The sequence below is a fragment of the Musa acuminata genome, chromosome BXJ2-6 (assembly GCF_036884655.1).
Source record: "Musa acuminata AAA Group cultivar baxijiao chromosome BXJ2-6, Cavendish_Baxijiao_AAA, whole genome shotgun sequence".
Lineage (NCBI taxonomy): Eukaryota > Viridiplantae > Streptophyta > Magnoliopsida > Zingiberales > Musaceae > Musa > Musa acuminata.
The window spans coordinates 42,031,053-42,056,139 of record NC_088343.1 but is presented as its reverse complement, the minus strand read 5'-3'; the positions used below and the strand labels follow the sequence as shown (position 1 = coordinate 42,056,139).

Sequence of the window (25,087 nt, the reverse complement as noted above, 5' to 3'; positions counted from 1 at the left end):
CTCACCCCTCTATTTGCTTTTGATCTTGTTGGGTCCAGCCCATATGTGGGCTCGGACAATTGGAAAAAAGAGAGAGAAGGTGAGGAGAGTAAGATCTGATTGCAGCGTGCGTGAGACGGCGTGTTGAGAAAAAAAAAGGAGAGAGAAATAGAGAGAGAAAGTAAGGTTTCTGAGTTTTTCTGCTTGACGATCGGTGGCCAAACGTTGTCAGTTTCGGTCCAAATTTTATGTGGAGAATCCTTGCAGCAAACTCTACAATCCTAACGGTGTTGATCTGCAGTTTACCCTCTCTAAGGTATTTTCCTACGATATCCACTCCGTGAGACCTAGAATTCTCTTTTGAGGAGATCCATCATATGTGATGAAGATATGCTATGAGCCAAGATCTATGATTTTGATGTTATTCTGATTCTCTAGTTATTCTAGAGAAGACATACTGTAAACCTGTTATCATTATTATTGATAGTGGAAGTTTGAGGTGGACTGCGGTCCCGTGGTTTTTCCCACATTGGGTTTTTCACGTTAAAAAGATTTGGTCTCACTGTGTGATTGATTTATTGCTCTATTGTCTATGCTGTGCTGATTGATTTAGCATTTTGATATCAATATTTTGATGAGAAACCTATTTTGATACACAAAGAGGGAAAAGAATTATTCCGCATTAACAGATTTCTTTCCAACAGATCTTAAGTTCTTCGACCTTAACTCCACCTTTATCGTTACTCTCAAGAGTAACAAGCCAACGTGGATCCTTAAACTATCTCTTCTTACTTATACAATACAATTCCACAAGCAATTCAAGTTGGTGGAGATATGACCATGGCAGGGTGTAGTCAAGGATAATTTCATTTAAACAAAATAATAAAAGGTGCGAGAATAAAATAAAAACCAGGCGCTCTAAAAAAAATTTAAAAACTTATGATTTTTTTTAGGAATTTATATTTCTTTTTATCATGTGAATATTTCTTATTTCATCTTTACCCATAAAAAATATCAAAATGTCTCTCTTTTCCTTATCCTCAACTAATCAAATTTTGGCATCATATAAGTGTGGTCTAATTTCACGTAGTGATGTATCTTTCCTTATCTAGACCTCTCGTTATACCTAATACTAGGTGCGCTTATGACTTGGCACGTGACGTCCACGTGAACTCCAACCTTTGTCTTCTCGGGCTTGAGATGGGTTTAAACTTGTGAGGGCCGGGCTTGGGTTTAAACTTTAATTTGGATCCGAAACGTTTTAATCCAACTAGCAAATGGACCGGGCTTGGGTTCGAAAATTGACGACGGAGCCCAATTGGCATGCTATGAACATATTATTCGAAATAGATGTCAAATCAATCTTGCATCACATTGCTTATCGGACGGTTGAAGTTTCTATTTCAAGAATCTCTTCTCCCATTTCCTTTTGCTTTTGTCTTCACATGATATTAAATATTCTTCTACTATTAATACTGAGAGACGCTGTTGCACTACCCAATTTATGATACCTTGCTAAGTGACACGCGTCGATTAGGCTGTCGTTAACAGATCGTACACAAAACTGCCCACTTAAGTTTAACGCCTCGCCTTAACGAACGTATCGCGATATAAATCGTAGTTTGTCTACTCGTGGACGCGTTACCCCATGCCTACCTGCATCGTGAAGTCGGCAATTCACGTGGGACCCGGTGTTCGTCGAATCGAAAGAGAGGAGTCGGACCGGTTAGGTAGTCAACGAAGAGGTACTGCTCATCCAATCTCGATTTGCTAGCAGGTAGAAGAACGTAAAACGGAAGGTAAAATTCCATCGCTGCCCTCACTGCGCGCCGCAATGCGGCTTATCACCAGTAGAAGTCGGACGGGTAAAACGGTAAAAAGAAACCCGGTCGCCACATCCTTAGCCAAGGGACTCGTCGTCCTCGTCGTCGTCGCCGAAGGAGCGGAGCAGCTCCGCCTCTGCCTCGGCGGAGGAGGAGGCGGCGAGGAGGCGACGGAAGAGCGGCGCTGGGCAGGGGATGCGGAGCACGCCACGCTGCTCGTAGCCGTACTCCTGCGCCGACCGGCGGAGCAGCGCCGCGAAGGCCGGCCGGCCGAGCAGCTCCGCACGCACCTCGAACCGCTCCATCTCCTCCCCAACGCACACCGGCACGTGCCCCTCCGCAGCCGCGCCCTCCCCCCGCCGCCGCTGCTCCTTCCCCGCCCTCCGCGGCGGCGACTCGCACTGCGACGACGAGTCCGCCACCCTCGCCATCCGCCGGATCATCTGCCGCATCGCGCCCCCTTCGACGGCTCAGATCTCTGGATCGCTCTCGCGGTGGGAATCGTCGGCTGCTCCTCCTCCCCTCCCCTGCGGGTAATATTTATAGCCAAATATATCGAATATTTTAAGCTTATTCTTTTTTTATTTCCTCAAATAAGAAAACGAAAAAAAGGGGCTTTAGTGGAAGGTACAATTGGGCTGTACGAGGCAGGTACACAGATAAAATGTTATGCTTCTGTCACCGTACAGCCATTGCATCGTATTACACTGCGACGCGTGTACTTTACTTTTTTGGCGACCCAAAGGACGTTTTCTACCCTCACTTTGGCCGTTTAGGACGTCACGGTTGTGGGTCCCTTGCTTCCATTCCCGATCATCACAAGGGTAGGAAATCTGGTAACACACCGACCGGCAAACGAAGCAGCGCTCCGCGGTCCGCTGTCTCGCGGTAAGGCCTCAAGTGGAGTGGGCGCACTGCGTGGCGTCCACCAACTGGTATTTATCTCTCACGCCGATTTACCATCATTCTTATCGGTGGAAATGCCGGGGCCCAGTGTGGGCCCGCAAGTAGGTGCGCGAACATGCCCGTTCACAGGGCAAGTAGGTGAGGCGGGTAAAAAAGGTGGGAATAGTAGCGGTTTTGGGTAAACGCTTGAAGCATAATACACGTCAATTATGCTCTTCTTTTCTTCTTTCATTTTAATTATCCTTTTTTTTTCCCACACAGAGAGAGAGAGAGAGAGAGAGAGAGAGAGAGAGATTGCGAACAATAGAAGCCACGTTGATGGCATTTAATCCGACGGCCTCCGTATCACAGCGACAGAACACCTAATGGGTTGATCGGTAACACCAAATCCTATCTCAAAAACACACACACACACACATGTAATTGGCAATGTTAATTAGAATAGGCATGTTTGGTCCTTTATTCCTTTGGTTCTAACGTGTGTGGGTGCACCTAATCCTCGAGTTGTATGATGGTACAAAAGTTGACTCCCGACCTACTTTGACGCTTTGTGTCACGGGATTAGATTCGTGCTACTTCAAGTACGCCAACCCGACAACATGATACATGAAGATATATGGTAGAATACATGATGGAGTGATTCAGGAAATAATACTACTATCTCCACCTTTTCCTCTTTTGTTGTTTGTTTCTTGTAGTGTCTGTGAAGCATACTTTATTGGAGGGACCCATCGCATACTTCCATGCTCGTAATCTGTCCCATCAACGTATGTCCACATGCAAGAAGGATTAAGTACGTTCATGTCTTATTTATCAAACCTCCTGATCTCATCAAGATAAATCATGTGTATCCATGACATATACACCAAGCTTGACGTGGGATTCCACCGGCTGCAGGCTTTAGCTGGTCTTTTGCGAGGATACACGTTGAAGTGAGACGAAGCTTTCGCACGCGCGTACCAACTTGCATGTGTCTCCACGTAAATCCCCACCACCATGTGAAGAAGCCCTGTAAAATACAAAGAGAAAGAGATAACAGTACGTACGTACGCAGCCAAGAAGGGTTGCGTTTGTTTGGGTCCTTCACCTTCGAATCTGGAATCTATCAACCATAAAGATAGATCCGCGATTAACAGCAAGTAGCGTGGAAGAGAGAGAGAGAGAGAGAGAGAGAGAGGAGAGGGTAATGGAAGGGTGGGGTTGTAATAGTATTCTTTTTGCCCGAAACCGTACGTTTTCCGGATCACGGGCGTACCTTTTGGTGGCTCGTCTTTTCCGAGCTAGACCAGCTTTTGTAGCGTGTCGGAGACCGGCAAATGAAGTGCGACGGTGACGAGGCAGTGTGTGATTTTGCCGCTCGTGCAGCGGACCAAATCTACGCGGCAAGATCTCGCGAGCTACCGGATTACCCGAATCTTTGTCGGGTGTGACATGTGACACATGTCTCCGATCATTTTGCCTAACACCACTCAATTAAGCAAAACACAATTAAAATCTAGAGTAGGAATCGTTATCGAGCAGACAGAATGATTTGATTAGTCCAACGTATGTTATTTTTTCTTATTCGGAGCATGAAATCTTGGGCGATTATAAATATTTAATGTCTATTATTCGTATTTTTGTGGAAAAATATGTCAACATAGGCGTTAAAATTGTAGAAGAGATGTGAAATGTTTATAGTTTTATCCGTCCTCAGAAAGCATGAGGAAATGGATCATTGTTACTTGAATGAATACAAAGGAATGAGGACAACTGTGGGCTCTACAGCAATGATGAGGAAAGGGACTGTTGATCTAAGGTATGAAGCGTCACAAAGTAGTCCAAGTTTAGGTTTATGAGTGGACCAGTAGATGGTAGTTGTACTACTGCAATCACAAGCAGCTGGTGAACAGGGACAAAGTGCCTATGTCATCTTCATATGTACACACACAATTATTACCTATCTACATTCACTATAAATAATGAGAGACTTGGATTATTAATCACTTAGATTAATTCTCCAAGCATTGGAATATTGCCTCTTTGGACACTTCATATCATGCTGTATCTCAGAAGATGAAAATAAGTCTTGTTTGTTGAAAGATATATAAATTCTTATCTCAGTTTATGGTGTTTAAAGGATAGAAATTTTCTTTATTGGCAGTTCAAGTCAAGCTTCAACTTATGGAACATGAATTAGACTGGTTGTGAGAAAGCAATGGTATAAAGAGGATAGCTTCCACCCATACTTCAATTGACATGGGTAGAAAAGAGTAGTTCATCACCAAGTGGTCACCCTCTCTCTCTCTCTCTCTCTCTCTCACGTGCCAAGTTAAAGTGACAGAAGAGGAAGCCATGGGTGAGGTGTGCATGTTCCTCCACCTAGGCCGGAATATTCCTCACATCATCTCGTGTTGCATCCATGCCTTAATGGAGTAGAGGAAGACCTGCCAACCCTATTCAGCTATCATGTGTGGGCCAAGTATGGGCCGAGCCAGCCTTGCGGCTTGAGCTTGCATACAAGTATGTGTTTACTTGTGAGTTGTTTAATGGGTAATCGTATCAAACTATATATCGAGCCTGATTGAATGATAGCAGAGCGATAGATGACGTAGATAGAGTAAATATTTGACGTCTTAAATTGTTCTGATGATCAAAATATTTCTTTTGTCAATTCTATGTTGGAAGGAGAGCATGAGCACTAGTGGAGAACGATAAAAAGGATTTCTGAAGTCAGACACGAGTCAATCGCATAGAAAGTATTCATAAAAAAAAATTCAACGATAAATATTTTCCAGATTACATTAGAGAGCAGAAAGAATTGTAGTTATTGAATCTCATTTAGAGAAACTTGACGGTAGCAAAGAATAAATCTTCAGATTTGTCACTTATATAATTGATGATGAAACTAGAAAAACAAATAAATTTGAAGGTGGATTCATTTTAAATCGTAGTTGCAAGGATATTTCTTAGTGCAACTAATTAAATCCCTGTGAATCGGTACTTGTAGGGTCCGTTGTAACCTAAAACTAAGGTACATGCAAGCATCAAAATAGTTGCATATGCATACGTCAATTACACGTAGAACTATGACATAAGATTTCTCCCTACCTTCTAGATATGATACGCTATCTCAGACGCACAAAGTTTCGGTCATCCAAAATAACACAGTGTGACGCACACGTGTGCTTAGCCTTTTGCCCTTGGAATCTTCCTCGAACGACATATCATAACATGTTTACATAGACTGATCAACGGAGGAGAAAAAAAGGGTCAACGCGTCACGGGGAAATCGAACAAACAAAGGATCAATCGAGTGGCGTTTAAGAATAGAAGCTTGACTTTCGCACGTGCAACTCACGTGTGGACCAGGGCCTTTGTGAGGTCCCGTGCGAAACATGTTCTCTCACTGTGTGAATGGATAGGAACACCCCAGAAATACTTGTTTGACTTAGCTTCTTGTCTAATTTTCTATTCCAATTTAGCTAAGGGGTCTCATCAGTCACTTCGTTCGCCCCCACAAACCGGTCAAACATGACGAACGCATCCATTCGACCTTGTTGTCACCCTTCGCCACTTGATAATCCTAACACATTGGTCTGGACTGTCTTGGGATTCTAGAGTCTAATCAGCGTCCAAAGAATTTTCTGACTTGACTCCGATAAAATCGATGGTAAACTAAAAATAATAAAAAATTTCATCCCTCATTTAGATTATAAGGGTATGCTTTTATGCTAAGACGATTGGTAACAAAAGGTTGATGACTCATTCTTTTAAATTTCTTGATTTATGTTGACGATTGATTGATATACTTTTTCATCATACGTCATCAACGAGGAACGACTATATGACGTATGTGAGATAATCAGACGATAATTATCATTGCAGGGGATTAACATACATCGTCGTAAGGGATTAACACTCCCGACGAACAAATGATCTTTTCAAAAATTACAATCAGATGATTTTCTCCGTCGTTCGTCACAAGAAAAGGGCGATGCACGAGTCATTCTGCCCTCGTCACTTCCTACATGGTAGCATATTATTGGGTGAGTCGATATATCGAAATTGACGTCACCTTGTTCCCTATCATATAGTCTTAGTAATATGCCTCTTCGATCTTTCCTGCTGCACACCATGCGGTCCGTGGCTTCTAACTCCATTTGTATTATGGCTGACCAAAGAACTCCATGTGCGGATTCATAGATTTCCACCAAGTGGATGACCGTGGGCCCCACTCACAGGATGTGGTCTAAGGTCTCTCTCCAGAATCTCTCAGCCGGCAATTGTAGACCAGATCTTAGTCCAACAACCATCAGTAGCTTACATGTTTAGACTGTGATCTTTGATTAGTTTATAGATCGATCAAAATACACTTGCCCCTTCTTGCTCTCCTCCTCCCTTCTATATATACATCTACAACTTGCTTTGGAGGAAGCACCTCATCATCCGCAGACTTTGCTCATCGAGCTGAAGAGCACGAGAGACAGAAGCCATGGGGTGGGGGAGGAAGGAGAGCGGGTCGTCGCCGATGCTGGACCGCCTGCTGAGCGGCAAAGAGGAGTGGGCCGAAGAGAAGATCCCCAAGGGGTACGTGCCGATGCTGGTGGGGGACGAGGAAGACCAGCCGGAGCGGTTCCTGGTGCACGTGAAGCTGCTCAATGACCGCCGCTTCGTAGCGTTGATGGAGATGGCCGCCGGCGAGTTCGGATACAGCCAGCAAGGCATCATTCGGATGCCCTGCAACGCCCGGCACTTCCAGAGAATGGTGGATGTCATCTCCAAGACCAGATGATGCACCCACTTGTTGTTCTCTCGGATTAATTATTCTGATCCACTCTTACTCTCTTTACCTTCCAGTGTGGAAGAATTCTTCTCATTCTTCTTTGTTCATTCTTTGTACTGTATTTTATATTATTTTTAGGACCCACAGAAGAAAAAGGTTGGCAGACAAACACTGATTAAAAATTGAAGATTCTGACTGGTTTAATCGATAAAGATGTGGATTTCATGCACTTACCATTAATTAGATGATGATAGGGAAACTGCCAACTAACCTCGTCACTTAGGCTGAGGAAGCTAGCTAAGCAAAGGCATGCAACTCACGCTAATCCTCTGCAGCCGTCGACGGAAAAATAGTTTGTCGGCCCCTCCCGATCTCAACTCACGAAAAAGGGCCAACATGTACACATGCAATAAAACCAGACGAACAACACAGATAGCCATCCCCTGCCTGTCCTAGATATTTCAAAAGCCATGACAAAACATATCATCATGGTCATCCTATCTTGATGCTGTCCTTCGGAGGACGTGCTCATCAACTACCACCATCAATGATCGTCAAACAAGATAAGGGACACCCTAATCCATTGTTGACGTTACGCCATCAACCACTCAGATATAAAACCCAAGCCCCCGAGCCAAACAGGGACAAGCAAACTCTTCTAAGCTCTACTAAACCCCCTCCACTAACTTGAGTGTCGGAGGGGTCAAGTCGAGACATCCTCTTGATACTGATTGCTTGTGTAGGACCTCGAAGTGCTTAAGGAGCACCTCAGGGCGACGCTAAACACTTCCAAACAAGACAAGATGCATCTCGGGACGATACTGAGCTTTCTTAAATAGACAAACCACACATCGAGATAACCACGAGCCATACACTGAGTCAGAAATACATCGAGAGTCCACCTGCTACCTTAGTTGCTTGTACGGGTCACACCCTCATCTCGGCACAGGCTCCCAAGACAGATCTATGCCTTCGGGTTTGTGTTGCCTCTCCGGTCAACGACACCAAGTTACCATCATATGATATATCATCAAACTCTATGGCAGTCTAACCTATCAAAACCTTATCTCGATGTACATAATCCGATAGAGACCAAATCTTCAAGATGAAAGAATAATCAATTAAAATTGCTTGCATCGTATGTTAGTATAAACCATGTTTTCCTTTATGTTTCTACACAAATTGTAAGAATGCAATGTGGGGAAAGAGTAGAGATGGAATCTGATGCTTGCGTGCAGGATTTTGACTGCTAGTCTTCGATTCGGCCCCGTGGGATTCTTCACGAACAAAGTTGGGGCCATGGGAGAAACGTGCTCGTGGCCACATTCCACCATGAGGACCATTCACGGCGATCCTCGAGTCTAATTACTTGGAGTATTGATCTCTGATTGATTTCAACACAAGATACCAATTTCTACCAGCCAAATACCATGACTTCATTGATCATATAGATATCTTGATGACTCGGAATACAAGACTCTCGTCTCCGTGCGATTTAGGAAGCATCAAGCAAAACTGGAGTTAGATTTGATCAAAATTCATAGATTAATTAATCATATAATTGATTATATACACAAAAATTTATTATTTTTTTATAACTATCAGATATGATAAATTTTGATTATCGAATATGGTGTAATTTATCTGATTTTTGTAGGTAAAGGAGTTTTTTTTATGAGATAATGTGAGACAAAAATAATGAAGTGGACGATATTCTCTTTTCATATTTATCACTTTTGTTGAAAATATTCATATGTGTAAGATGAAAAGAGATACAATAACAATTGAGTTACACATATTAAATTTAGCTCATAACTTAGAATTGATATATGACGATATATGTTATTTTTATAAAATTTCTGACATGATAGTAAAGCTAGGTGGATAAAAATTTGATCCGAATAAGTCAAAAAAAAAAAGATAAAGAAGGGATTGAGCTAATCAAGCAATAGTTTGAATGAATAAAAATGACTCGTACCACTACGAGTAAATGTGAATGAATGAAACGTCAAAAAGACGTAATTTTGAAGTTTGAACTCTTAAAAGTAAGCCGAAGACCATAAACCTATACATAAATAAAAGAAGATGTTGAAAATATTCATATAGTAAATTATATTTGATTTGACCCATAACTTAAAAGTTTAACCTTTTATATTAAATTAATGTTTGAATTGATATATGTTCACCCTAGTCAGAATGATTTAGATTAGCCATTCTAAAATTTCTTATAATTTTAATCCATTCTTGTGAAGATTAAATTTCTTATAAATTTGAGAGACTGTTTCATATGGTATAGATTTTATAATTACAAATCTAATTAGAAAATATTAACCACTTTGATATCAACCTCCGGAAGTTAACTCCATAGTTGATACCAAATTCCAACTAATCATATCACGTACAAATTTATTTCAACTCACTTCGACATCAAAAAGTCTGTGTTCAGAAGAATCGAGCTTCCCACGCAGCTTCTACTTGCTTGGTGGTCACTCCACAGCGTTAGCCAATCCCACTTTTGCATAAGACCGGCGACTCAGCTGAAAACTTTGACCACGTATTCTCCAAAATCCACCGTTAGATTTGCGACTTAGATTCTGGTTTTTGATCCGTCTCAGAACCTTACAAACCACGTGTCCTACTCCTTCCTGCCGCATAACTCTCACTAGAGACTGCTATCTCGTGCAGAGAAGCACATCTAGTGAAATCTCTCGCTGCTGAATTCGTCCGCGTCGACCAACTTAAAGGAACAGTAAGCCATGCGCTAGAGGAGGAAGGAAACCAGTCTTCCGTGTTCTACGATCGTTTGCTCAGAACCGAAGGGGACGACGACGACGACGAAGAAGAAGAAGCGAATCTTTTCAACGCCACCTCGCTTCCCGGTTGTTGCTTTGTTCAACTATGCTGTGTCATGACAAGGGAGAGTTCGATCGTATCAGATGTGGACCGAACGGAACACTCCAATCCAAATGACAGTGATATAAGAGAGAGAAGAGTATCGGATCGTAATTGTTTCAGTCTATTTGGGTGTATAATAATGCAAAAGTATTTTCATGTATTAGATAATGTATGTACTATATATTTATTGCAAGACTTTAACGTCCGACGTATTGAGAATGTGTACAGTATGCTTTAATAAGATGTCTCCTCAAGACATATATTGAAGGGACACGTCAAATCAAACCGATTTAATAACCTCAACCATCTCTCACATCAATTTACATAAAGAATACCTATCTACCATAAACATATTTTCTTTTATGTTTGATATAAAGTTGTTCATAAAATTCGATAGAGATAATCCTGACAGAGGGATCACGCCTAACCCAAAAGAATGAGGGGTCAAGCCAAAAGAGCCACCTCAACAGTCCAGCTTAGGCGGCGCCCTTAGGAGCACATGCTAACGAGCCAATGCCTCTGTCATACAAGCGTTTAGGTATAAAAGTTGAGCCCAAAGTCAAATAAGAATATGCGAGTGAGAGCTATACATTTTTTTTTCTGACTTAAGCATCAGAAAGATGAAGTCGGGACACCCTCCATGTAGACCTATTGTGTAGACATAGCCCAAAGGCACGGTTAGAGGGTTATCTAACCGAGGAGACTGCTCAACTCTCCAACTAAGCCTTACTACTCGGAGACTAAGTTGCTCCCAGCGAATCGCCTCTCCCTATAGATTCTTTCATCCTTCCTGTAACGTCTGCTCTCCACGTTAGCCAAGAGGAGTCAGACTTACACTTTCGACAATAAATCAATCGGATCTACTCACCCGTCTTTATATTAATAAGTTTTAGGCTTCTTTATGTTTTATATAAAAGTTTATAGCAAAATTGTGAAACTCCAATTTAGCAGGGCGATCATAAAAAAGCTATCATCAATCTGTAAATTACTATTGATTTTAGTGATATGTATCAATTGGCACAGATCTTGTGGGATTGATAAGATTAACGGTTGGGATCGGGCCATCCTCTTATGTCCCTAACGACAAATTGGACTGTCTTTTCGACATTTGTTGACTACATCTTACCCACGGTCAAAGTTAAGAGTTCCGCTTTCCATCACCACCATCAATTACGACTTCTCATCCCATGCCAAAAGTTTCTTCTACTGCGCTGCAATATTATATCCCAAAGAAAGAAGCGAATCAATGATTGATGAGACTCTCGAGACACTGCCTTCCACATGGTTCATTGGATTCGCGGCCTACGCAGTTCTCGGAAATGTAGCTTGAAGTGACTCCATGGCGTGCACCGTGGACCAGCTCCCAGGTAACATTAGACCGGAGACTTCATGGCTGAAGAAAATGGACCACATTTTGGTTCAAATTCTACATGCTAATTGATTGGGCTCCAATCTTTGATCGGTCAGAGCAAATTCCAAACCAGTTGTGGATATATATTGCATATATTGCTCTCTTCGAAGGTCGCAGCTCATCGTAGGCATGCAGAGTACCACTACATCTGCAACCTTTGCCTTCAACGGTATGCTCTGCAAAGCAATGGCGCGGAGGAGGAAGGAGACCAAGCCTTCGACGTTATATGATCCTCTGCTGAGCAGCAGAAAGAGGTGGTTCGGGAAGCAGACTCCGAGAGGCTACGTGCCGGTGCTCGTCGGAGACGGGGAGGAGGAAGAAGCGGCAGAGAGATTCCTTGTGCATGTGGATCTCTTCAACGACGCCCGCTTCACGGCGTTGCTGGAGATGGCCGCCGAGGAGTTCGGGTACACGCAGCGAGGGGTCATCAGGATCCCATTCAACGCCAGACACTTCGAGAAGATGGTCGATGTGGTCTCCAAGGCCAGATGACGACCATTTCTTGCTCGACTGTAAGGTTATGTTGTGCATCATTTAGGATTTGTTGTCAGATGAAGAAAACGAATAGCAGCAAGTTTACTCCCTTTCTTCTTCCCTATTCCCCGATGGCTGTGTACATATATTTCTATAGCAACAGTACGTAGATAGAGAAATTAATGGCTTTAGCATACACGAAGAAAGGCACTCACATCAAGGAAGAGCTACAATGACTTGAAAGAGTGGGAAACCTTAGTATGTCTAATTCAAGTTTGAACTTTCTCAGAAGATGAAGTTGCCGATGCTGAGCAGGAATTTCTTCTTCTCTGAAATAAACAATTACAATCTGAATATGTTGTTGATGAAATCCTTTTAAAGCAGCTCATTATAATCATCTTCTCACCTCCAGAAAAATTTATACTCGATCTATGACACCTGACGCCCAGAATAAGATGCATATATCATCATCAACCACAATAGCAATTATATATACAAGATTGCTTCACCCATTTGAGGACATCTGCTTCCAACAAACACTTGATTAATACATACAAACAGGACAGCAATCGGAATCCGAAGATCTCAAGAAAATTACTGTCCCGGGGGTCATTAGTGCGACTGATGAAACTTCATGGCACCGCAATCTCTCAATTTGATGTGCTGAGTGAGTTTCTGAGAACATCAAGGTCCAGTTCTGAGGGATCAGCTGCCTGAATCTTAAATTGAATTCCATGCAGCGCTATCTTCATTGGATTCTTGGTGGTTGCATACAGCATCTCAGGCCGAATTGGAATGAGATCCGATATGTAAGAAGAACAAACAACAATCATACTTGCAGAAATTTGTGGACAGCAATTAGTTGTTTGCCTGACTGAGAACGGAAGAGAATGATGGCCTAAGAAGGCATTAACAATTAGCTATTTCGCATTCAGTAACAAATGATATCAACACTGTTGTCTTCTGGTATAAAGCATTTAACAAGATGCATTTGGACATGCTAATAATAGTGATGTCGCAATTGAATCTTGAATTACCACAAGACTAATTGTCTGCTTCCCATTGTGCCTTGTAGATTCAGAAAGAAATCAGTGTACTTAGAACAATCAAGACAACTCATTCATTCATGAAGATATGCTATTTAAGAAAAATAAGCACTCTGATTTATGCTCATAAATATGATAAGCTAAAATATCATTGGCTTCTACCAGAATAAAAGAAAATATGCAAAAGTTAGAGATGCTTAGTACTGAGCCCCATACCTAAAGCAATCTACCATCTGAACTATTTACCATCAGTCTGAAGGAAGCTTAGCAAGACAAAATAATATGTGGCTTTAAACATTTCATTGCTCAACATGAATGACTGTGTCAATGACAATCGATGCCATCTTAATGTTCAGATTACTCGACAACAGCACATATCTAATAGATTAAGGAACTAAAGACAGATCAAACATTAAATGCAATGCTTCTGTAACTCAAACTGCAGACAGCTCTCATCATGTTCTTCTTCTAGTCTCCTCTCTCCCTCTGCTCTACTAGTTGTTAGATGTTTCTTCTTCTATATTTGCTGTATCTATATCCCAAATAATCGGGCCTAAAACAGAACTGCTGAACGAAGGCAATACACGAAAAAGAGACTGCGATAGTAGAGACTAATGCTGCCAGCATCAGTCCATTATGTAGACGAGGTGAAAGTAGCAGGGCAATGTTCAGACACCCGAGAGCTCTGTTTTGCAGCATCGAAAACAAGATCAAGAAGGCAATAGATGGAAAAGATCACATATTTTCTCAGCAGAATTCATTGATTTTGCTGCGATTATTCCGAACTGGATGGAAATCATTCACAGAAATGACCCGATGAAAGCCATGTGGCATCCAAGATTAAGATGAGCACAAGTTCTCACCATCTTTCACTAGCAAGTGAGAAACAATAATAATAATAATAGTAATAGTAGTAGCATGTAAAGATGTTTTCCAAATTGGGACTATGTTTATCAAATTCTTACAAATTAATTTAACCAAATTGAGACATGATGTGCATCCTTTGATCCCTTAGTTGCACCGTCGATCTGCATCGAAGAAGTCACCCTTAATCTCACTGTGCGCAGTCGTGTTCACAGTTGAAGCTCCTCCTCCAAATAGGCCAACCATCCATCGTCTTCGATCTCCCTTGTCGCCTTCTCCTCAGAGGTCGTCGCAGTACAGCGGTGAACTCCTTCCGCCATTGGACCCACGTAAGGAGGAACAAAGAAGGAAAACTCATCCATAACTCCTCCCCATACTTCTGGTTCGATAGAACAGTCTTGGATGCACCTGTTCTTCGTCTCATCATGCGGCCCGCTGCAAGTTACGCGAGGTGCTACGTGTGACTCCGACGAGGAGATGCACGACGACGACGACGACGATTCGTTGATGGATTCTTGCTTCTGGTCTTGTTCGTCGCCGACCTTACCGCATGAACTGTGAGCGCGCGAAGAACCTGTCTGTTTTGCCCCCAAGCGCCGTTTTAGATGCGTGTTCCAAAGATTCTTGATCTCGTTGTCGGTTCTTCCGGGAAGGCAAGAGGCGATCTTGGACCATCTGATCCGGGATTTTGGTGCTGCATGAGTTCAAGTATAGGCTGGACAAGATACGCACGCAGAGTGACGCAAGGAAAGGCTACCTGTTCCCCAGTTGTACTTGAAGCCTGATGATGGTCTCCACTTCCTCCTCTGTGAAGTTTCCTCGCTTGATGTCGGGGCGAAGGTAGTTGATCCATCTCAGCCGGCAGCTCTTCCCGCATCGAAGCAAACCTACAGGAATCCAAGTCCACCTCCTACATCAGGCTAACATGCGACAGAAGGTGCACGGTACTGTGTGCTCAACCTGCTTGTTTAGGGAGAGCTCGCCAGTTTCCACGGCCATGCTTGTGGATGAAGGCTACAAGCTTGGTGTCCTCCTCCGATGTCCAAGTCCCCTTGTTTAGCCCCACCTTATCGCAGCACGGAGCTCGTCCTCGCCCCATCTCAAGGTCTCCAACGCTTGATCTGAATGCCAACCCACACGCATAGACCTATGTATACATCGAGAGAACAACGTGAAACACGAGACTAAGAACCTCTCTGAATCATGGATATCCTGTTTTAACGACATGTATTTGCCACCGAAGGCCAGTCATCGTCGAACTTCGATAAGAAGCATCGCGACTGACTGAGGGTATCAACACGAAGCACTCGAGAAAGGTTTATCCTAATTAAGATCTCTTCGCAGGGAGGAGAGTAGAATCTCAAAATCAAAAGAAAATAAAAAAAAAAGTAAATAAGAATATGACAGAAAAATTGATGCAATATTAACTCACTGAAAACAAAAAATCAAAAGTTTCATCATGTATAATCATTTACAATAAAATAAAAAAATGAGATATTTATAAGAGGATCAAATATTTAATTATCAGGATTTTTTTTCTCCATGAATATTCTTTTTTAACTTGAACATTGATTATAAAAATATTAAGATAATTGTTAGTCCGAATATGATTTCTACAAATAATGTTCATAGTCAAAATTGCTTATAAAATACATAATAGGACTAATTATAGATTATTTCTTGTAATTAGTTAACTTTAGCATTTCGTTCTACTTTCAAAAATTATATTGAGATTCTTATAATTATGAAAGTGAAATATTTAACCCAATTTCTCTTCACGTCATCGATTTTGCTGACAGAAATACTGTATGGCTTATCATTGAGCATGTATTGACTCACCTCATTTCGATTCATCCATGAGCACGTATTATATTTTCATTGGTAGAGTCGACGAGAAAAAAGATTAAATATTTTACTTTCATAAATATAATGATCACTTTTAAAAATATAGAAAATGGGATGATAAAGATAGCTAATTATATGAGGTAATATTTAATTAGCTCTGTATATGGTAAGGAACACTTTTTTTTTTTTGGCAATCCGATCTATTTAATGCATTTAAATGATCATTTTTTTAAACTTTGACATATGGAAGGATTTGATAGATTCAAAGAAAGACAGTTGTAAAGATGGCTTTTTGTAAAGAAGGCACATTTATAAAGCTTCTAGATATTATTGCATTTGGACATTAAATACTTGGAAATATAAAGTCAGAAGTCTTATAATGTAAATGTTGATTGATTCAAAGATATATGGGAATCTTCCAACATTTCCATCATCAAGACTCGTAAAGGAAGTCGATCGACACGCACCAATAAAAGATATAATTTTTAAAGTGGATTCTAAAGTCCTTTTAGATTAGTGTGCTCAACATACCACTAAAGTGGCTGAAGAACACTTTGACTTTACTGGCAATTTGACCTCCACTCACGCGATCTTTCACCGAGTCAACGAGAAGTAAACCTATTTTTGCCATCGTTCACCACATTCTAAGCACTGTTTCTTAATTGATGCTTTTGATTTGCGCTCCAAGTAACTTGTTGTTGAGGGAGAGAATGACCTTCAAATCAGAAGAGAAATGAGAGTGTCAACCATCAAACCAAAGATTTCAAGAAAAAAAATTAAAATTTTAATTATATAAAAAATAAATATCAAATATTTCTCTTTATTTATTATATATTTTCTCATCCAACAGAGAAAAAGTGTTTTCCTCTGTGATTCTCCCTTAACAAAAATATTGAGATACATAATAATATCTTTATAACAATAAATCTTAATTGTTCCTTTTTCTCCTACTTGAATTCATAATTCTTTCTACAAATAGTTTGAATCTAATTAAGATATTACTGTAGCTGTTGTTGTGCATTTCATTCATGAAATAAATAGGTTGATGCCATATTATCTATCCGTTTCAACATCAAACCTGCAACATAAACTGAACCGAAAGATTAATGCTATGATTCAATGAGAAATCTCGAGTTCTCATTGATGGAGGAATTTTTAGCGGCTTGATCTCCATGGTATTGCTGTCCTCGAACGAGTCAGTCGTCGGAGTAAGACACCGTCTTCCTTTGGATTTGTCTCGACTTGTCAACTTGAGTACATGATAGAGGACATGCTGTGTGCTAAAGGATAGATAGTGTCTTGAGAACATGTTCTCTCTGAGCTTATCATGAAGAAGACAAGTGTAGTCTTTTGAGCTGAGCTTTGTGTTTATCGGTGGTGATAAACGTCGTCGTCCGTCGATAGAACGATATAAGGTCGATCTCGAAGATTGGGAGACAAGGAATGATCTGTTTAGACTCTCTTTTCTTGGATGACTGAGTTAGAACGAACATAATGTATTCTTATAAATACGAAGCGAATAAAACTTTTGTAAAAACTTTAAAGACAAAAAAAAAGTATTCGTATTTGATTTTATTCTTTTATAAGAGTTTTATATTTAGAAAATAAGTTAAAAATGTGATAAGATTTAGTAATTCATAAAAAAATAATGCGTATGAATTAAGAGTCAAAGTCATGAGGTGGGGTTTTAGAAATATTATCATCGTATGAACGAAGCATTAAGATTTCAAATCCTCGCATCATCGTAGGTGAGTCTTGTGCATCATCAATACTTATCGAACCAATATAAATAGGTTTAAAAATATATCGAATGACATCTCGAACTTATTAATCCTTGATAATAAAAAAATTTAATACTTTAGATGCGTAATTTATCATCCTTAATTTTTAATAAATCAGCTCAGTCCTACAATATTGGAGTAGAATTTATCTAAAGAATAGATATGAATGAACAGATCACACACCAAATTAAGGAAAAGAAGAGAGATGAGTCAAAGATTCACAACTAGAAAACTGGTCCCCCATAGAGTACACATTCTTGCTTTGGAATCTCTCAAGATGAGTTGGTGAGGAGGGGCAACTGAGACATGATTCTGCAGTGTTTCTTCAGCTTGTACTTTGCAGCTGATATCAAAGAGTCAAGTAAAGCTTTCTTGCAAGGAACCACTAGATGAGCCTAATATGATCATTATATTCACAAGAGTCATTAGTGCAAGCCACATGACATGGCATCTATCTATACCTCTTTTATCTATTCATTGCATTGCCAGGAACCTTCTTCTGCCTCTCTTCCTTTCCATCATCTTCTTGTAATGCTATCCATCCATCCATCTTAGATGTCCAACTTCTCTCCACTATGATCAACTTGATTTAATCTAAGTTGGTAAGAACACATCACCTCAAGTGATAGTGATTAGAATGATTACGACTCAGAGAAGCTTCTCCCACTGATAGTAGTATCTTCCAATCGCGTGCATGGCAGACCAACAGCCCTAACTGGCCACAGTCATTTAATACTCCCAACTCTCGCGTTATGGCCACTACTTGCATGCCTTTGACATAAAGCACGGCATGAGCATTGGATGATGATGGTGAGTCAGGCTTCCACTCGTGAGACTCACATGTGTGAGATCGTCCAATAGCAACACCATTGTTACATCATAAGGATAGGATCGCTACCACTAATTAAGAGGTGGATTTGTGGTCTGAACTACCCAAGCAAATCATACCTCTCATTCACATACAACTAATTTAGGCCTTGAATATATAGATAGTTATTCATGTCAAATTTAGTCAATCGACAAACGATGGTGTGTCGACCGAGCTTGCTTTGTGAACACGATATTTCAAAGAAAATATTTTTATATTAATGTATTTAAGTTTTTATAAATTAATAATAGATACGAAAAGAATTACGAACTTATTTTAAACTTTTTTATTTTTATTTCACTCGATATGAGTAAGCATATGAAAGTTTTATAGAAATAATCTAAATAAAATTTAGATAATTAAATATTTTTAAACACTAGAAAATTTCATCTTGGATAGATTAGACGACACATTAAGTTGTTGGATGATCGAATTATTTTTCAACACTAAACACAATAATATTTAAAAAATTATTATCTTAAGTTGATGGTGAATAGTGAGACCAATTGACCAATAATCTTGAATTAGTTTGTTGAGTATTATTACTATGATTTAATCTATAATTTGGGATTTGGATCTTGAATGAGATCACGACCGTCCGATGGCGTACCACATTGACCGCCACATCTGTCTCGATTTATGTAAATTTCGTTTGCATGGAGGGGTAAATTGCAAAAGAGAACGCCTTTTTTTAAGGAAACGCATGCGCGGCCCAAACAGACCTCCGCGCTTTGCCGATCTGATCGCCGATTATTCTCCTCGTCCATGATCGCCGATCCCCCGCGATGCCGAACCCGTGGAAGAAGCCCCGGCCCGGCGGAGGCAGAGGCGGCGGCGTATCTCGGTTACTCGCCGGCATCCGGCCCCACCGCGGCGGGTCGCTCGTCGTGCAGACCGGCTTCCCTACCTCCCTCGCTGACCTATTCGTCAAGAACCGCGGCCGCTTGAGGAAGCCCTCCCGGAAGAGGAAACCCCCTTCTGAATCCGATTCTGCGGCTTCCGAACCCCCCGCCGTAACGTCTCCTTTGGTCGGTGGCCCTCTGCCCGAGGCATCCTCTGTCGGCCGACCGATTCCGGTGGCGGCGGATGGCTTCCCGTCGTTGCCTGATTCCAATGAAACGAAGCACAGGCGCCTCGGGATCGTGTTTGGCCTTCTTTTCATAATGACGTTGGTTTTGGTGGTTCTGGCCATGGAAAGGAAGATGCTTGTTGCGGGGTTCACGCTCTCTGCGCTGGCTTTATGGCTGCTCGATTCGATCGGGTATCGGGCTCTATGGTTCTCGAAGCCGTGCTCGGAAGCGACGACGAGGTTGAACTCGGTCGTCGGAGGATGGGAATTTGAAGGACGAGGAGTGGTTTCTCCTATCAGGGAAGTTGGGATTGATAGCTGTTCGGATACGGTAAGATCAGAGAGTAGCTCGCTGGAATCTATTGATTGGAAGCAGGGGACGGAGGTTTTGTTGGAAAGGAAGGATCTTGCCGGGACAGGGAAGATTTCCCTCGTGCGTGATCTTAGTTCTAAGGGCAACTCAAAGGCAAAGAAGCTATTTAGGAAGTTAATCCCAAAGAAGCATCGTGCGCAAAAGCACGGTAATGATGAAAAAGAGCTTTCTTTGGATTTGAGTGGAAGAGGTAGCATTACAGAAATAGAAGAGGAGAATCCGAAAGCGAGCAATAGAGATTATGAAGCAGTGCTTAGTGTTAGAGATGTTCTAAACATGAATGCCTCTGATAGTGTGACCGATCATGACAAACAGGATGTTGAATTTATTCGAGAAAATGGTCATGAAATTAGATCGAGGAGCTCCCAACAATTGGTCTTCTGTGCAGTAGTTCTTCTGGGGCTTTTGGGCGGCAAGATTGTGGCCCTTGTTCTAACTGTTTCGTGGTTTCTGTTTAGCAAATCAATCAAATCCTTGTTGAAGAAAGAAAGAGATTTGGTTGTTTGATTGTACAATACAATTTTTTCCGGTCTCTTAGCATCATGTTGGTGATGGGGCTTTTTGTATATCAAATTATTTCAGCCGTGAAAGCTTAGCATCATGTTGGTGACTCAAGCGAAGATGTATATGGTATTGTACACAAAAGGTGGAATGAAAATTCAGATGTTAATTACTGCTAATTCTAGCTGCGTTTTTTATAGTTTAGCTCATCTGGTAATATTGCTACATTTGATTGCTCTATATGCACTTTTATTCAGTGATGCCTGAAGTGTGAGAAAATTATCGTCTGAAAAATTAACAACTATTGCAGGCTACCGTAACTGCTTCTGCTTTTAGGCTTTTAAGCCAAACCTCTTTACTCTTTATTTGTTGTAATTTTTTGTCAGAAATTCCTGTCTTGCATCTCAGTCTTGTTCTATTTTCAATAACTTTTCAGGATAATAATGTTCTCTTGCCAATACTTTTTTCATGAGTTTTTTAAGTAAAAAACTCTTGACAATCTTGGATTTTTTAACCTGTTAGACCATAGTTCGTCTCCACTTACCTGTTATACATTCACCATAACCTGTATTAAGGATGAAAAGCTATCTCTTCTTACGAATTGTATATAACAAGTTTCTTTTCCTCGCTTATTATTAGAAAAATTAGAGAAGCAACCTACAGAATCAAGTCAGTCACATATATAAATGAATTAATTTAATCATATATTTAATTGAAAATTCTTATCCCTTAACCAGGCCTAAGGGTTACCACGTCCGTAAGCATAAAATATAAGGGCATTTGCTTGACCTAGGCACATCTGTACAAATGAAGGAATCAGTCACTCCACTTGCCAAGTTTTTGAGTTTGGGAAAAGTACAAGTTCATTGTCTGGCTTACCATGGTCTTGTCCTCTTAAATTAGTCATTGCTGTACTAAATTTCTAGGTGGAATTCCTATTGTAAAACTTTTGCTGGTTTGATGGATGCTGCTAACAGAAATCAACAGTGTTTTAATCTTATTGGTGTATCATACGAAAAGGAGAGTAAGGATTGCAAAATCATGACATGTTGCCCATACCAACTTATATATATTGGCCCAAGCAACACACTGACCTGTGTATAGTAATGTGAAAGTGTTGAAACCCCTTAAATCAATTGATGCAGATCACCAGTTTGAAGCCAATAATGTTATTGCAAGCAGCGACATGATAGCTATCTTATTTCCATCTGGCTTTATCATATTCCTTGTTGCTTGTTGAATGACCCTCTTTCTTCCCAGTCTGGAGAAGAGAGGCGATTCTTGCATGCCTCTTATAGTAAAATCCCTTGTTAATCCGGCTGCTAATTGTGTTCTACTTTAATGTATGTTCTGATGTCCCGATGGGCAATGTGCTCTGAGAAGTTGCTGTTATGATCAGGGCTGCTGGAGCAATTCTCGAAAACAAAGTACGTATCACTTACCAGTAGTTCCTTTGTTATTGAATCTTTATTTTGTGGTTCATGATTTTTTTCCTTTTCCATGCGGAATATATTGCATAGTTTGAAGAAGCTCATAGAGAACAAATGACAGGCGGAAAAGGACAATTTTTATTTTTGAAGGATGGCATGTTAAGAACAAAGGCTGATTTGTGCCTTGAATTTATCAGTTGGTACTTCCAAATTTAGTTAATGGAAACTTTGAATTAATAAGCAAGTTCCTGATACTGAAACTTTATGATCACTGCAACATATACTACCTTCTCCTCCAAAAAAGTTAAACACGCTAGATATTGTTTGGTGATTAGTAGTTAGACTATTGTAATTTAAGATTCTTAAATATCAAATATTCTTTGAGATTTATTCATCATGAACATTAAAAGTAGAATTTTGATTATTCCCTAGAGCTATTCACCTTTTGGTCTTCAAATTCTGGATTCTGCAAATTCAATAGATAACCTGATGATTTAAAGGAGGTCTATTTGGTATAGGAAGTGGATTACCAAGTTAAAGAACTTTCCATATAGTTTGATGAAACCAAGTGCTTCTTTATTTAAGGTGCATCTTGGAGACAAATCTAGGCTTGTCAGATAACATCTTTGTGTATGCCATAAGATGTGATGGATATTTCCAACCTAGGTTCATGAAGCTCTAAGAATGCATTTTTTTAATCTTTTCTGTTTGCAACAGATCTATTTGGTTTGCAGGCTATCTTGGTTAGGTTATAATCATGATTGTGAGCAAATATTTTTGGCTCGTTATTTGTTTTCTCTCTTCTTCCCTAGGCTGTGTGATGGTTCCTTTAAATTGGATACTATCGATAGGTTATCGGCAATGATCCGATCCATTTTAATATCCTTTCTTAGTTCTGTTCATGCTGTTGGTAAGCTGAGCACTTTAAAGGGCTCTCTTACCTTTAAAAGAGTTTCCGTGGCTGCAATGTGCCAATGTGTCTCGTTTTATCTTTGAACATCATATGCACAGGGCTCGAGTCGATGATACTTTGGTTCAATAAATGTAGATATCCTTAACATATATCTTGAGACATTGGCAATCTCAAATATGCTTGTGCTCAAATTCAGTCAGTTAAGGTATTTACTGCTATGTTTTCCTGATACTCCTTCGACTCTAAGCATCTTACTGGAGCATAGAACTAACTTCTTTTTATGTAGGCATTGTCTCAGTCAGTCTTCTACTTATGAGCTGAAGTCAGATTCGTTTACAGTTGCAAAGCTACCTATCGTTGTGTCAGATGATGGAATCCTTGGTGGAAACCTATTCATCGCTCAATAATCAGGTTACATTTCTTGTTTATCTCTTCTTCATGCCTCCGTGGACCTGGAATCGTGGTTCAAATGCTTGGGGTATCTATAATGCTTTTCTAGAGGAATAGTTTGAAGTTGTCGAACCATATGTTAAACAGAGAAATCACTAGAAGAAGCTGGTGCTGAATGTAAAGTACTGCAGACAAGTTTCTCCAATTTCATATTCCGAAAATCTAACATCTCAAAGATCAGCATTAAATCTCTCAGTATTGGCATGTCTTGTGGAACTTACCATACCATTTCGTTTGTAACTTACCATGTTGACTGGTAGGTTGTCAGGAGGCCAAGATTGCTAGAATTGATATAACTGAGTTCTCACTGCAGTATCAGAAATAGTTGATGCTACTCGAGTTCTTCTAATCAGATTGACACAAGTTTCTGCAGAAGGGTTCAAACCAGATGCTTGTCAGAGATGTGAAACTTTCTTGGATGCTTGTTCAAGTTGAGGGAGACACTTTCGTGGTCATCGGGGACTTCTGGAACACCAACAAAATCAGCTGAAACTTCACGTTTGCATACTTGTCTTATGTGACTTTTTTTTTTTTTATGTAGTAACATGTTTCAGAAACAAATCTTACATGTCGCCTTTTGTTGTCCATCAATTTGATCATTAGACGAGTTTACCTCTGATGTATGCAGCGGATTGAACCTAAGCAACTAGGAGTATCTTACTAATGGTGTAACATCTCGAAACTTTATTTTCAATCCTCATTTATGACTTTTTGAGTGTCGGAATGCCCCATCGGACACGCGGTGTTTGTAACGTATAGTCGTCCTAGTGGAATATCCGACAATTTTTCAAGAAGTTTCGGATATCTTTGACTTTGTGACATGGATTAACAATCAATTTTGACACTAATATGTGTTTGAAATTATATTTATATTTTTAAAGTGCATTTAGAGAATGAGATTTGAATAAACGTTGAATTGCAGAATGTTTGGTAAACAATAGATAAAAACTGTATTTATGCATTGATATAAGTGTTGTTTGATAAATATTGATGAAATTATTTTATAGGGAAGAAATTAAAAGACATCTCCAATAAAGCAAGTTAGAAATTAAAGAAAAGATGATTGTTCTTAAGATTAGCGATGCTATGGTATAGGCAATGGCAGACTTGTTTGAAAAGAGTTATGACGATATAAATATAGAGAATGGGAAGAAATGAGGGTTAGAGTTTCTATAATATAGTGACAACCTTATGATTTTAGTGAATGTCACAAAATATTTTGAAAAATTTTAAAAAAATTTATTAGCATCCTACAAATATTGAAATATTAATACTACTCAAAGATAATATCAACATTTAAGCAATTACAATGCAGTATTCATGAAAAATATAATTTAAATAAAATGATTAAATATCAATTTATATTTAAAATATATATTAAACTATCCCCATGCATATTTTAAATGTATTTCCAAATATACTTTAACTACTAATTGATACACACCATCATTATAATCTTGTAGGAAGCTGCACTCGACCCTTGGTGGCTAAAGACTACCGTATAGGTAGTCTCGCCGGAGGAACTAGTGGTGAGGTTGTGGGAAGATACAGGCACCGGTGCAGTTCCTCCCGAAGAAGCTGAAGCAGCCGCTTGACGCACAGTTGCCGGAGCTGAAGCAGTACTGGTCCGTCTTGAACACGGTCGACCGGTGGTTGCAACCGCCCGGCGCCATCAACTCCTGCGGGGACTGCCC

The 25,087-nt window shown here is 40.2% G+C and overlaps 4 protein-coding genes across 4 annotated transcripts; 2 read left to right on the top strand and 2 right to left on the bottom strand.

Moving 5' to 3' along the window:
• Positions 1 to 1,757: 1,757 nt before the first annotated feature.
• Positions 1,758 to 2,318, bottom strand: LOC103989584 (auxin-responsive protein SAUR71-like). The gene has a single exon (XM_009408467.3). It carries the CDS (start codon positions 2,252 to 2,254, stop codon positions 1,880 to 1,882), a length of 375 nt encoding a protein of 124 aa, XP_009406742.2. The 5' UTR covers positions 2,255 to 2,318; the 3' UTR covers positions 1,758 to 1,879.
• Positions 2,319 to 11,908: 9,590 nt separating this feature from the next.
• Positions 11,909 to 12,271, top strand: LOC103989883 (auxin-responsive protein SAUR71). Its single transcript, XM_009408827.3, has one exon. The coding sequence runs from the start codon at positions 11,909 to 11,911 to the stop codon at positions 12,269 to 12,271; it is 363 nt and encodes a 120-aa protein (XP_009407102.2).
• Positions 12,272 to 14,160: 1,889 nt separating this feature from the next.
• Positions 14,161 to 15,476, bottom strand: LOC135613696 (myb-related protein Zm1-like). Its single transcript, XM_065110734.1, has 3 exons — positions 15,124 to 15,476; positions 14,921 to 15,050; positions 14,161 to 14,838 (listed from the first exon to the last, which is right to left on the bottom strand). Exons 1-3 carry the CDS (start codon positions 15,260 to 15,262, stop codon positions 14,373 to 14,375), a joined length of 735 nt encoding a protein of 244 aa, XP_064966806.1. The 5' UTR covers positions 15,263 to 15,476; the 3' UTR covers positions 14,161 to 14,372.
• Positions 15,477 to 19,442: 3,966 nt separating this feature from the next.
• On the top strand, positions 19,443 to 20,606 carry LOC135613993 (uncharacterized). Its single transcript, XM_065110987.1, has one exon. The coding sequence runs from the start codon at positions 19,443 to 19,445 to the stop codon at positions 20,604 to 20,606; it is 1,164 nt and encodes a 387-aa protein (XP_064967059.1).
• Positions 20,607 to 25,087: the final 4,481 nt, after the last annotated feature.

What these genes read in the sequence shown, in the direction of transcription:
- LOC103989883 (XM_009408827.3), top strand. Translation starts at nt 11,909, where the DNA reads ATGCAGAGTACCACTACATCTGCAACCTTTGCCTTCAACGGTATGCTC.
- LOC135613993 (XM_065110987.1), top strand. Translation starts at nt 19,443, where the DNA reads ATGCCGAACCCGTGGAAGAAGCCCCGGCCCGGCGGAGGCAGAGGCGGC.
- LOC135613696 (XM_065110734.1), bottom strand. Translation starts at nt 15,262, where the DNA reads ATGGGGCGAGGACGAGCTCCGTGCTGCGATAAGGTGGGGCTAAACAAG. An exon ending in AGCTCTCCCTAAACAAGCAG is followed by an intron (nt 15,051 to 15,123) that starts GTTGAGCACACA and finishes GGATTCCTGTAG; the next exon opens with GTTTGCTTCGATGCGGGAAG. An exon ending in CAAGTACAACTGGGGAACAG is followed by an intron (nt 14,839 to 14,920) that starts GTAGCCTTTCCT and finishes ATCCCGGATCAG; the next exon opens with ATGGTCCAAGATCGCCTCTT.
- LOC103989584 (XM_009408467.3), bottom strand. Translation starts at nt 2,254, where the DNA reads ATGCGGCAGATGATCCGGCGGATGGCGAGGGTGGCGGACTCGTCGTCG.